Source organism: Halyomorpha halys, unplaced genomic scaffold (genome assembly GCF_000696795.3).
Source record: "Halyomorpha halys isolate HHAL.00 unplaced genomic scaffold, Hhal_1.1 Scaffold900.1, whole genome shotgun sequence".
NCBI lineage: Eukaryota > Metazoa > Arthropoda > Insecta > Hemiptera > Pentatomidae > Halyomorpha > Halyomorpha halys.
Window position 1 is genome coordinate 223,479 of NW_027114997.1, and position 11,678 is coordinate 235,156.

At 28.7% G+C, this 11,678-nt stretch overlaps 1 protein-coding gene across 2 annotated transcripts in view; it reads left to right on the top strand.

The window, feature by feature from the left end:
- LOC136796920 (uncharacterized) overlaps nucleotides 1-3,337 on the top strand; it is a gene marked incomplete at its 5' end in the record, with an annotated part of 84,727 nt that extends 81,390 nt beyond the window's left edge. For both annotated transcript variants that reach the window (XM_067052081.1, XM_067052083.1), the window contains 1 exon segment: nucleotides 2,422-3,337. In XM_067052081.1, coding sequence (XP_066908182.1) covers nucleotide 2,422 — 1 coding nt within the window.
- Nucleotides 3,338-11,678: the final 8,341 nt, after the last annotated feature.

Genomic DNA, 11,678 nt, shown 5'->3' on the forward strand with positions numbered 1-11,678 from the left:
TAAAACACAGAGAGGAGCTCTAATATGTTAGAAATCAGAAAAGTTAAAATAAATCTATACGTGATCTTATAATCTATAGGATTTTCACATTTTGCGTCTCCTAAAACATATAGAAGGACTCAGATATGTTAGAAATCATAAAAGTTAAAATGATTGAGAGTATTTTCGTTTTCTGTATCTTAAGAAACATGTAAGAGAACCCTTATATGGTAGATAAAAATAAAGTTGCTTTAAATCGATACACGATTTTAAAATCGATAGCATTTTCGTTTTCTATTCGTCTCAAAATGTGTAATGGGATCCTCATATATTAGAAATTGGAAATGGTAAAAAATAAAGAAATTAAAAAAAGAAGAATCTAATCGTTATTCGATAAAATATTTATTCGAATAATTTTGTATTCGATTGAAATAATATTTCAAATATTGCAATATAAGAGTATTTGGATTGTTTAGTCGTATTTTTATTAGAATAAAAATGTATTTGTCTACCGTCAATTGATTACTTTTCGCCCAACTCTGCTCTATACGTATTTGAATTTGTTAATGAATCAAGTAATATTAAACATAACAAAAAGCTTATGCGCTTGCATATGTATGTATATTATTGTATGGTTACATTATATGTTCTGATGTGGATTGAATCCCCAAGTCCAATAATACAATGATGGACAACTTAAAATTTATTTATATTTTTAATTTTAAAAAAAATTGTAATTAAAATTTTCAGTCGTAAGAAATTGAAGAAAAGTGATATTTATTACAGAATTTTAAACACAATATTAATTTAATAGCACAAAAATCAATTATTAATAATCAGAAAAAATCAATTTTTTATAGTTTGTTTTAGCTATAACGACTCCTCAGCATTGACTCTTAATCAGCAGTAATCGGATAAAATAATGAGAAAGATTAATTTAATTTTAAACTTAATAAACCTGTGGCACTAATTCTGTCCATCAATGTTGTAAAGACCAAAAATTATACCTTCCATTGAAATGAACAAAACAAAAAGAAAAAAATAATCGCACGCAATATTAACTTTATTTATTTTAACTCAAGATTCTAATAAAAAATGTTTCATTCGTCACAGTTAATTAATTATATGACTAAACCATAAATAAAAATTAATCTCTCATTCAGAGAAATTCACAGAGATTCACTTATTCCACATGACCTTACTTTTTTTTACTCTCATGGACTTAGGTGGGAATCGAACCCACATCGTTCTGGACAGAACTTGTTGATATTAACATATAAAGAGTTAGTCACTAGAAAAGAAACATATTATAAATAAATTAATTAGAAAATCAAAATCAACTACCATCGTCTTTTTTTGTTATATGTACCTACGATTTTCTTTGAAACTATTAATATATTATATTATATAAAAAGTGCGAATAAGCTGAAGACCTTGGTATTAAACGCATATTGAAAAATATATAGGTATTGTTCAAATATATTGTATCAGTATATGTTTTATATTGTATGTGCTTTGTAACAGTATTCTCATCAATATGTTACGGACAAAGGAACAATTAAAAAACTTACATCTTCAAATTTAGATTTTTTACAAATACGTCTTTTACGTATGAATGTTTTTCTTCTCTTGGACTTTTTTTCTTTTTTGCCATGAAACATACTTCAATTTTTAATATAAAAATATTTTTAAGACAGCTTTTTACACTCCCAGCAATAAAATAGATAAATTAAAAAAATTAGTATTGTAGGAAGGACAACAATAGAACTGGTGTTTCAGTTTTTAAATTCAAATTACTGACAACAATATAACATTGAATGGGAAAAAAATAATAATAAAAAATGACTAAATAAATAAATAAAATATTACATAAATAATAATGAAATAAAAAATATAATTAAACAAATGTAGGGAAATTAAATATGGTATAAATGGTGTTAATGACCTATGATGTTTTGGGTCGGTCACTAAACATAAACAAACAAACAGGTCAGCTTAAAAATTATGTATAATTATCTGAAATGTAAAATGAAATGTACACTTTTTATAGTAATTTAAAGTTGATGTTCCCAAATTATGCTTTTATTTTTTTAATTGTATCACTATTCTTGGTTATTAAATGATGAATATTATTATTAGAATTAAATTATATATTTTTAAAAATTAATTGCATTATTGATTCTTATAGTTGAAAATTTATACAAAACTAAAATTAATTTAGCTCTTGTTTTTGGATACAAATTTATAATAGGTTTTTATAATTAGCATTAAAACAGAAGATAATGAAAAAGTCTCAAAAGATATCAGACTAAAGTAAAAAAAAAAATTATCATCAGAAACAAGATATAGTAGAATTATTAAATTTTATCTTTAAAAAAAATGTTATTTTTAGATTTTGAATAATATTTGTTGTTGTTTTTTAATTATTTTCTTTTGCTTCAGAACCTAAGAAGAACACTACTCGAAGTTCCGAAGAAGCCAAGAATCGATAAGATTTTCACTACGCCATGTGCACAATTCGACGAGTTTGACTCCACCTTAAAACTATTTTGTTGAAATTGAATAAGATAAATTAAAATAAAAAAAAATGATTTTTGTATTCAGATTAAAATTTTAAATTAAATAATTATAAAAGACAAAAAAAGAAAAGAAATATATAATGTAAAGGGATAAAAATGTGAGAGTCAATTACCTCAGATGAACTGGATTAGATTGTAGAAGTGTTCCCTGTAACTTAGATGAAGCAATGATATGACCAACGCACGTAGGACCCCCGTGTATATAATAAACATGTATGTATAATTATATACATAATGTGTGATGTATGAATTTTTTTTCTACTAATGTGCTCCTAGAAGAGGGGATAGACGATTCTACAAAGCTCAGGCACTCTCATGACTATCAGTAAACAATCAAACAATAAATAAATGAGAATGAAAAGAATTTATTTAAGCAAATAAAAAAAAATGTATAAAATATAACATAAAACTAAAAAAAAAATTTCTATTCATTGGTGTGTTTCGTCTGCTTCTGCGATGTTTAAATGTAAATAGAGTGGTTTGCTTATGTGTTGACATTGTAATAAACCCACTCGTGTGTGTTCTTGTGAATGTGTGAGTGAAGATGAGTTTGTTTTTATTAATAATAATTAAGTTCAGAAAAAAAAATCACAATAAATAGATGTTCAATCTCGCTTAAAATTTCGGTTTCTTCAGATATTCTTAAAAAGATTCGGTCTAGATGAGACTGAATTATCAAGAAAAAGTCGTTTACTATTTTATAGGAATTGAATTTCATAATAGTATTATTCAGATGTAATTTTTTTTTTATTCAGTGCGAGATCTGTGTCATTGTCAGGTATGGATGAGTCTTTTCCAAAATGAATAAAAATAAATATAAGTGTAACTGATATTATTTCATATTTTGTTTTGTTTTTTAATTTATTTAATTGATTAAAGCTTTTTAAGTTTTATAACTTTATTTATAAAAATATAAATGGCGATTCCTATGTAACGGGATATTGTTAAATTACTAACCAAAATTCATTGTATATTAAAGTCTTTGTAACCATTGATTTTTATGACGATAAAATAATTTAAAATGGAATACAAATATTTAAAAAAAATATAAAGCAATCTTATACATATCAGTTTGAAATTTATATAAAGTTTATTCGTGTTTTAATTCTATTCAGAGATCTTTAACTCGTTTTATTGCTGAAGAGGTTTTTCATCGCTTGGAATATTGTTGAAATATGAAACTTTAAGATATTCGAATTCGAAATTTTTTAAACAACTTTCTATTAGTATTTACAAGTGGCAAATTAAAATTATTAAAAATTAATAATAATTGTATTAATATTTTTTATTAATAAAATCTGTTAACGATTAAGATTGAGAAGGATAAAATGTTACAGAATCGTTTGATTTTTTTTTTTTAAATCGCCCAGAGACGATAACGTGTGTTTAAACTGCCATACTAATAGTTAGTTCATTTTTTTGTTTTCTATAGAATATAAATAGATTTAAATGTATTCTGATTGTAAGCGTAGGTCATAAGGTTGGTAAAATATAGTGAGCTTTAACGAAAAAAAAAAAAAAAGTTTTCCTTCTTATATTTCCATATAATAGACATTATTAGGTGAGAAATGTATGTTTTCAGTAATCATCACCATCGAATTGGAACTTCAACATTTTCAAGACAAAGTTGGAAAATGTAGTTGATATATAAATGTATTAATAATAATTTATTTTATTTTAACTACATAACTCCTTACAATTCATTTTGTGATAACTTTATATAGGTAGCATTCCAGTCCATTTTGCTTATTTTACATTTAAAAAAAGATATGGCTTAAATATCATTTGATAATAAAAGATAAGTGGGAGTGGGTATCTTATTAGAAAGTTACTGTGCTACAAACTCCAAGGACTAGGGCTGTGGCAGATAGTTATTTTGTTTCACTGTTGCCGTGAGTCAGCCCTGTGGGTACCCTTAATCAAAGTACTGCACCACTGATCTTCCATTGGTTGTAGTGGTACATATTGAATTTTTAATTTAATTTAATAAATGATAAAATATTACAATAATAAAGTATAAAATTATATCTGTAAACGTGTCATAAAAAAAATACAGTTTTTTACATGGTTGTAATATTTAATTTCTTAGTTGTTTGAAAATCAATTAATCTGGAAAAAATATATGAAATTTCACTCTATGAAACTTTTTTGTTCTAATATACTTTTAAATAACTGTAAAAATGTTTGAATTTTTAACTAACGAATTTTATTTATTTATTATCTATGAAATAAATAAATTTATACCACAGAGAAAAACTGTGTACATTAAATAATTTAAAGAGTGTTATTTTACTATTCTCTCCCTGACAACTGTAGGGTAGCAGAATGTGATAACAGAGTAGCAGACAGTGTAGTGTACCTGGGTGTCACCCTTGACTGACACCTGACACTAGCTCGCCACTGCTATAAGAAAATAAAGCCGGTCAGGACCAAGGCTTACAGGCTTAATCGCCGGCTAAAATCCCCTAGCCATGCTCTTCGCCTCAAATTATTTGTACAAAAGTATTTTCCGATGTAGGCCCTCCAATATGGAGCAACTATGCTGGCCGACATGTTATGCCCAATAGTGAACATTTTCATGGTAGTATCCTTGAGACGTATTGTAAGTAGTATATGCACCACTTGTATAAAGTTCCGTATATACTACTTACAACACGTAGTATATACGACACTTGGACTGCCGGCAATGACAGAATTCATCTTCACATTTGCAAACATTAACACCAATAGGACGCCCACAAAGATCGCAAACACACCTGAACAGTCTCAGACTGGACTAAGCACTACTAACTTACCACTGACATCACGAAACCTGGTGAGCACTGTCGTAAGAAAGCAGACACTATACCATTTTCTACATATATTTATCATATTCCCTTTCGTCAAACAGGAAAAGATATTTCACCAATTTATTCGCTACTATCTCCTCTATTGGGAGGGGGGCTCCCAATATTAAATATGGCATGGATGGTACTTAGAAATATAAAAAAATAATAATATTAATACATTTTCTGTATATTAATTGTCCTTGTAAAGTGAATTCAAAATTTTTATAATTTATAAAATATTACATAATAGGAAAATAGATTCATTTCGAGAAAAAAAATTTAATTGGAATTGAATGGGTTTCATTTATATACTATTCATAAAGTTGTTTTTATATTTATTGTTTATAGTTATTCAATTTATGAATGAAAACTCTCTTCAAAAGATGCTGTAGTTAATTTCTTTAATTTTGTTGATTGAAAATGGACACAAAAACTAAAATGCTACCAAAATAAAGCTAATTCATATAGTATTTTAGGGGTTTATTAGATCTCTTCAAATAAAATGATCATTATTATTATAATTTTGTTCATTATTTTAGTAATTGAACATTTGTAACATCTCGAAAAAGTACCTTATAGTATTCCAGTCCACTTATTAAAGTATTATGTATCAATGCAACATACTAAATAAATAAAAATTATAATAATAATATGGTTGATCTCATTCGAGTGTTGATTACTGAAGACAATGATCAGTGTTACGTCTTTATGTTAGACGAGTTCTCCTTTATATGGCAAGAATAGATTCCTTTACCCTCAGCTCTTCTTTGTTTGTTTTCTATATATATATTTTATTTTTATTGAATAATAAAATATTATTCTGGCCAATATTAATTGGTATTAATAACCTGCTCGCTTTACCTTGTACGAGCTGTTAACTATTTTGAGCTTAACGAACTGATCCCTTGAACCGCTTAGATGTAACCTGGTGGGTTTTACCAAATAGAGCGAAAATATATTACTATATAAATATATTTAAGATAAATAAAAATATATATACATAATAAGGTATATGTATGTTACTCAAGTATCTATGTCTTCCTCACTGGCCTCAATGGTCTGATGTTAATATATATAAATAAAATATATTGGATTGCCATTCTAAAAGGCCGTAAACTTCTAATTGTAATTAGATATAGAAACACTTTAGGTTAGGTATTTTATAGATGATAAGGTATAGATGATATTGATGTTGTATGGTATTCATTTTTATTCTTTTCTTAATTGAATAATACTAAGAATGATTTGTTATTTTTTTTTTTTGTTTTTTTTTTTAATTGAATATAATGTATTTTAAAGATAAATATTAAATATTGATCTGTTATTGAAATAAATTATTTTTGTGATGTGCATTTATGATTTATTACTTCCCTTTAAATATTAACAATTTTTTTGCCAAGTAATGACTGGTTACACTTACCACCACTACTCACTTTATAAGTTTAATTTCGATTAGTATTTAATTATTATTTGAATCTTTTAATATTAATGTGAATGCTATAGAAATTTATAAATTCCTTAAAACAGTTATTATTACGTTTTTTTTTAATTTAATTTAAATGCCTTAAGCAAAAATACAATTGGAACTGTTTATTAAACGAATTTTAATAATTAGTTTCATGGAAATTAATTTTTATTGCCATTATTTCTTATGTTTAGATTCAATCTTTTTAAAAATTATTATTCATTTCGAAGTTTCCATAATTATCTTCATCTTGATTAATTGAATTTTTAAAGTTTTAGGACTTTGATAATCCTCAGGCGGCTTAAACTGAAAATGTAATCTTTATAATTGAGGAATTAGTGTAAAATTGTTAGATGTGCATATATTAATAAATACTACAAAAAAAAAAAGAGTTTTGTAATATGTGGAAATTCGATAGTGTAACCTAATAAACGGATTAAAATGTTCTATATACTTTTATTAGGTACATAAAACAGGAAAAAAAATCCAAAAAAAAAGATAGCAAAACATTGAAGTCGGAAATTTTAAAATTATAATTCTAGATTCCTATTTCATTGTTGCTTTTTTTCTCCAGAATATATTCATATTTCTGAAGATTTTAATATATAAAAAACGAACATTAAACTAAGAAAAACGATGATTTATAACTTCATAATTGTATTATATATTAAAATTAATATTTTATATTTATGAAAAATAAATTAAAAAGCCATTTTATTCTAAAATATCATTCAATAGAAAGTAATGTTTCTTATTAATCTTAATTGTATTCAATATATTTTAGTTTTTATTAAACATTTTAGGGGGGAAAAAAATCCTTTGGTGTTTCACACTGTAGTGACAGTGACGTCTAGAATAAATTTTTCAAAATATTCATACGCCTATATTTTTTTAATTTATTACCTATACCAGGTTATAAAAATGAATTTCTTTAACTAATTACTACTATCATTTTAGTGTTAATTAGTACAGGAAATTAAACTAAAAAATTTGTTTCTATGTTTACTGTAGGCAGAGTAGGGCAACTAGGAAAATAATAGCTAAAATTATCATGAATACGATATTTATTTATCAATTATTCATTCTTAAATAATGGTAATTAATTCTAAATAACTTTAGCAATTTTAGCTATTAGTTTCAACTATAGCTAATTTTTCCCCATTTCTGGTTGTAGCCATGACTACGTGAAGTCTGGAATCTGAGAATAGTTGTATCATTAATGTCAGATCCTCAAGAATCAAAAAATATATATCATTAACAATCTAGAATAAAGTTACATTCTAATTCATAATATACATACGCTTATATTTTTTGAATTTTTAACCTTTACTATAATTTTATAATAACAACAGTCATATCCAACTTCTCTTTTTAATCAGTTCTCTGGAATTCACAAGTTTCAACAGGGTTAAATAAATATATAAGGAAGGTGGTTTGTATAAGAACGAAATTCTTTCCTTTGTTAAAGGCCTCTGTGATCTCTCCTCAGAACAACCCTATCCCAAATAAAATACCCGCAAATAGAATTCTTTTTCAAGTATTCACTACCTGATACTTTAGCATACTCCAGAATCTTCCAAGCTAGAGGGCGGTATTACTATCCTGGGCCATAATATGAAAAGTTTCTCCTTCCCGACAAAGGAGCACTTGGGGAAAAAAAGTTACTCCGGCGAGATTCTTCGGGACAAAGTTGCTGCTCCGTTAGCGCTCGATGTAATAAACATAAGAGATACAATGAATAATGTATTGGCTGGTAACCTGCCGTAGGTTGGCAGCATTGGAGGAGGAGCTATAATGTATTTACCTTGCCCCTCCGTCAATAGACCCAAATCGGATGAGTGCTTCCTCTGTTGTAGTCGTATACCCCTATCGTATCCTCTTAGCTATTAAACTTTAATACTCGTTTAGAATGTTTATTTGTTAAATTCAGATACAATTTCAATTTGGAAATGTAAATAATTATATTGAAAATATTCACTGTATTATGAAAAAAAAAATTGAGCATTCCAAGACCAAAACGCTTGAATAACTTATTATGACTAGAAACCTATTTTTTTTAAGTGAACTCAAATCCTTCAAAAATCAACTACGTGGTTTAATTTATTACATTAATAAATATAAAGCTTATCTAATATTGTCTGAATTAAATTAAACTCGTTAAATACTCTCTACATTTATGGATACATGCATGAAAAACTACTCGAATTAAAAAACCTAATCATAATTCAATGAGATATGATGAATCTAATTGTATTAAATGATATTACATCCTCATTATTAAGGCTAGCCTTGATTTTAATTTAGTTTTTAACTCCTCTAATTTTAAGTTTTTGAAAAAATTTCTTGGCACCATGAAGAAAGAAATATTTAAAAACACTCGACTTCCTTCTTAATTCCAAATTCCTTCTTAATTTTCCTTAAAATAACACTTCTTCTGCTTAGCTTTTCATTTGTGTATGTACATCCGAATAGGTATTCCAATAAACTAACAAGTCGATGTAGAAAAATATAAATACGTTTGTATTAACGCCATAATATATAATTACCTTGTAAATAATTGTAAATGGTATTTGAGTTTTATTAGTATTTAATTTAGTTACATTTATTTTTATTTGTATTGTTTTATTTAGATTTAGTTATTTGAGAAGAAAAATGTGTAATTATATTTGTTTGTAATAATGAGTAATAGAGACAGTTGCTAGGGGTGATAATTGCTGCTAAGAAGCGTCACCTAGCAACGGACCGACCATCTTAGTTTTTTGAGCAGTTCCGACTAATTAGTGACCCTGATAGCGTCCTCAGCAGCCCTGTCTGCGTTTATAATTTAATAGTTTGGACATTTGTTGAGTGTTTTAGTCGTCACTACAGTTCGAAACCAGACCACTTCTGTGTTTCGACTTTATTATGAGTTCCGGATAATTTGTGGCCATGAAAGTGAGTAACCAGCCCTGTCTGCGTTCATTTTGTCGCCTCGCCCATTAACTACTAACTAACCCAATACGTCGACTAGTATTTATTTTATTGTATTCATTATTAGCCATATTTTGTTTATTTTAGTTTTAGTTTTTAAAATGTATAAATTGAACCAAATAAATGTTTAATCCGAGCCAGTTGGTTTTTTTTGTTCATTTTAAAGCCTTCCAACAAAAAGACATAGTCGATTTGAGGTGGCTTTAACAGTTTGATTAAAAGCGTATAAATATATTCATATTAATGAGACTAATACTTATTCAGAAGTGTGTAGTACTAACACAGTGTCTAGATCCTTGTAAAATACACCATATAAGCATTATTTTTATTTCTCTGTTCCTCACCATTTCTGGTATAGTAGTGAGGCAGCAATGGGCCACTGCTCCCGAATATCAACGATTTTGTATTTTTTACAATATTCATAATAGTGGGGGGGAGAGGGTTCCATTGTTTGAGCGCATCACTGGGACTGCACCTTGACCTCTGTATCCGTTCGGTAGGTCAAGCCCTCCTGATCCGCATATATCCGAGTGCCTTCTGCAGCTCACCAGGCTGCCTGGTCTCAGTTTGTTTCAACTTTCTCTTTTTCCGCCGATGTTGGGCGATCAAGCCCCTCCTGTTGTGAAATATGTGGGGCCTACCACCTCCTTCCACCCATAAAGGAACTCCCTAAAGATGGGATAATTCTTTTCTTTCATTAGACGGGGAAGTCCGACTCGGCGAGGGGGAAACTCCCGGGCTCTCTCGACAGTCTGGCTCTGTGCCCTTCCCTAGCGGGGCGAGAATTCTCTGCCACGTGTCCTGCTGTTTCAGGAGCTCTGCAGGTGGAGCACAGGGAGTCGATGTTCTGCTTTGAAGCTTTCCTCGGAGCCCTCTGTATCCTGTTAGAATCAGTGAGACCCAATAGTCTGAGAGGACTCACTTGGCCTTCAATATTGATTACACGGTGAGGCAGAATTTTCTCAAAGTAGCGCCCTTCTAGCATACTACCCACCGTCCATTCCACTCCTCTAATGAGTCCTCCCGCAGCATCTTCTTCTATAAGTTTGGAGTCTCACCGATCCTATCCCGGAATCCTTCCGAAAATTTCGATTTTCTACATGTTTAGTTTTGTCAGTTACCATATTTTACGACCAAAGACCTCATTTATAGTCTGTTCTAACAATCACTTATCCGGAGTACGGGTTTTCCACTCCCAAAACCTATATTACGCATGCTCCGTAAAGTTCTAGACAGTCAGAAGTGGTCCTTGAAACAGACCTTTGGTCACCTACATTTAATCTAAATGTAACGTACTTATAAGATCAGTCGGAATGACAGCAAAACCAAACATGGACTTTCAGAATGTAAGATAAAGACAGGTGGATTACGGAGGAAATTCTGCAATATGGATGGCATAATTTACCCTTCAATAATTATTTTACATAATAGGATTTCTGAGATTTCTCCGTAAACCATCTGTCTTAACCCCACAATGTGTCCGAGAGTCTTTGGAATTATTGTTATTAGGTCTGATCGTTTATGAGTCTCTACATCGTATCTGCATACATGTGTGGTGGCATGTTATTAACGCAATATACTTTATATTGAGTCGATTTAACTTTGTAAATAAAAATCGATTTTTTAACCACTCGGCACCCACGAGCAACTCGACGCAACTTTTTCGCAAAAACGTACACCCTGGGATTTTGACATTATTTAGTATAACTTTAGAACCAAGTTAGGCATTGTAATGAAATTTGGTTTATTTGTGGACATTGAAAACACATATGTTTAAAAAAACAAAACAATTATTTATTATAATTTTCTACAGTATAGGGAATTCTTAAGCAATGGCCAATATTCATAGCAGGTGTA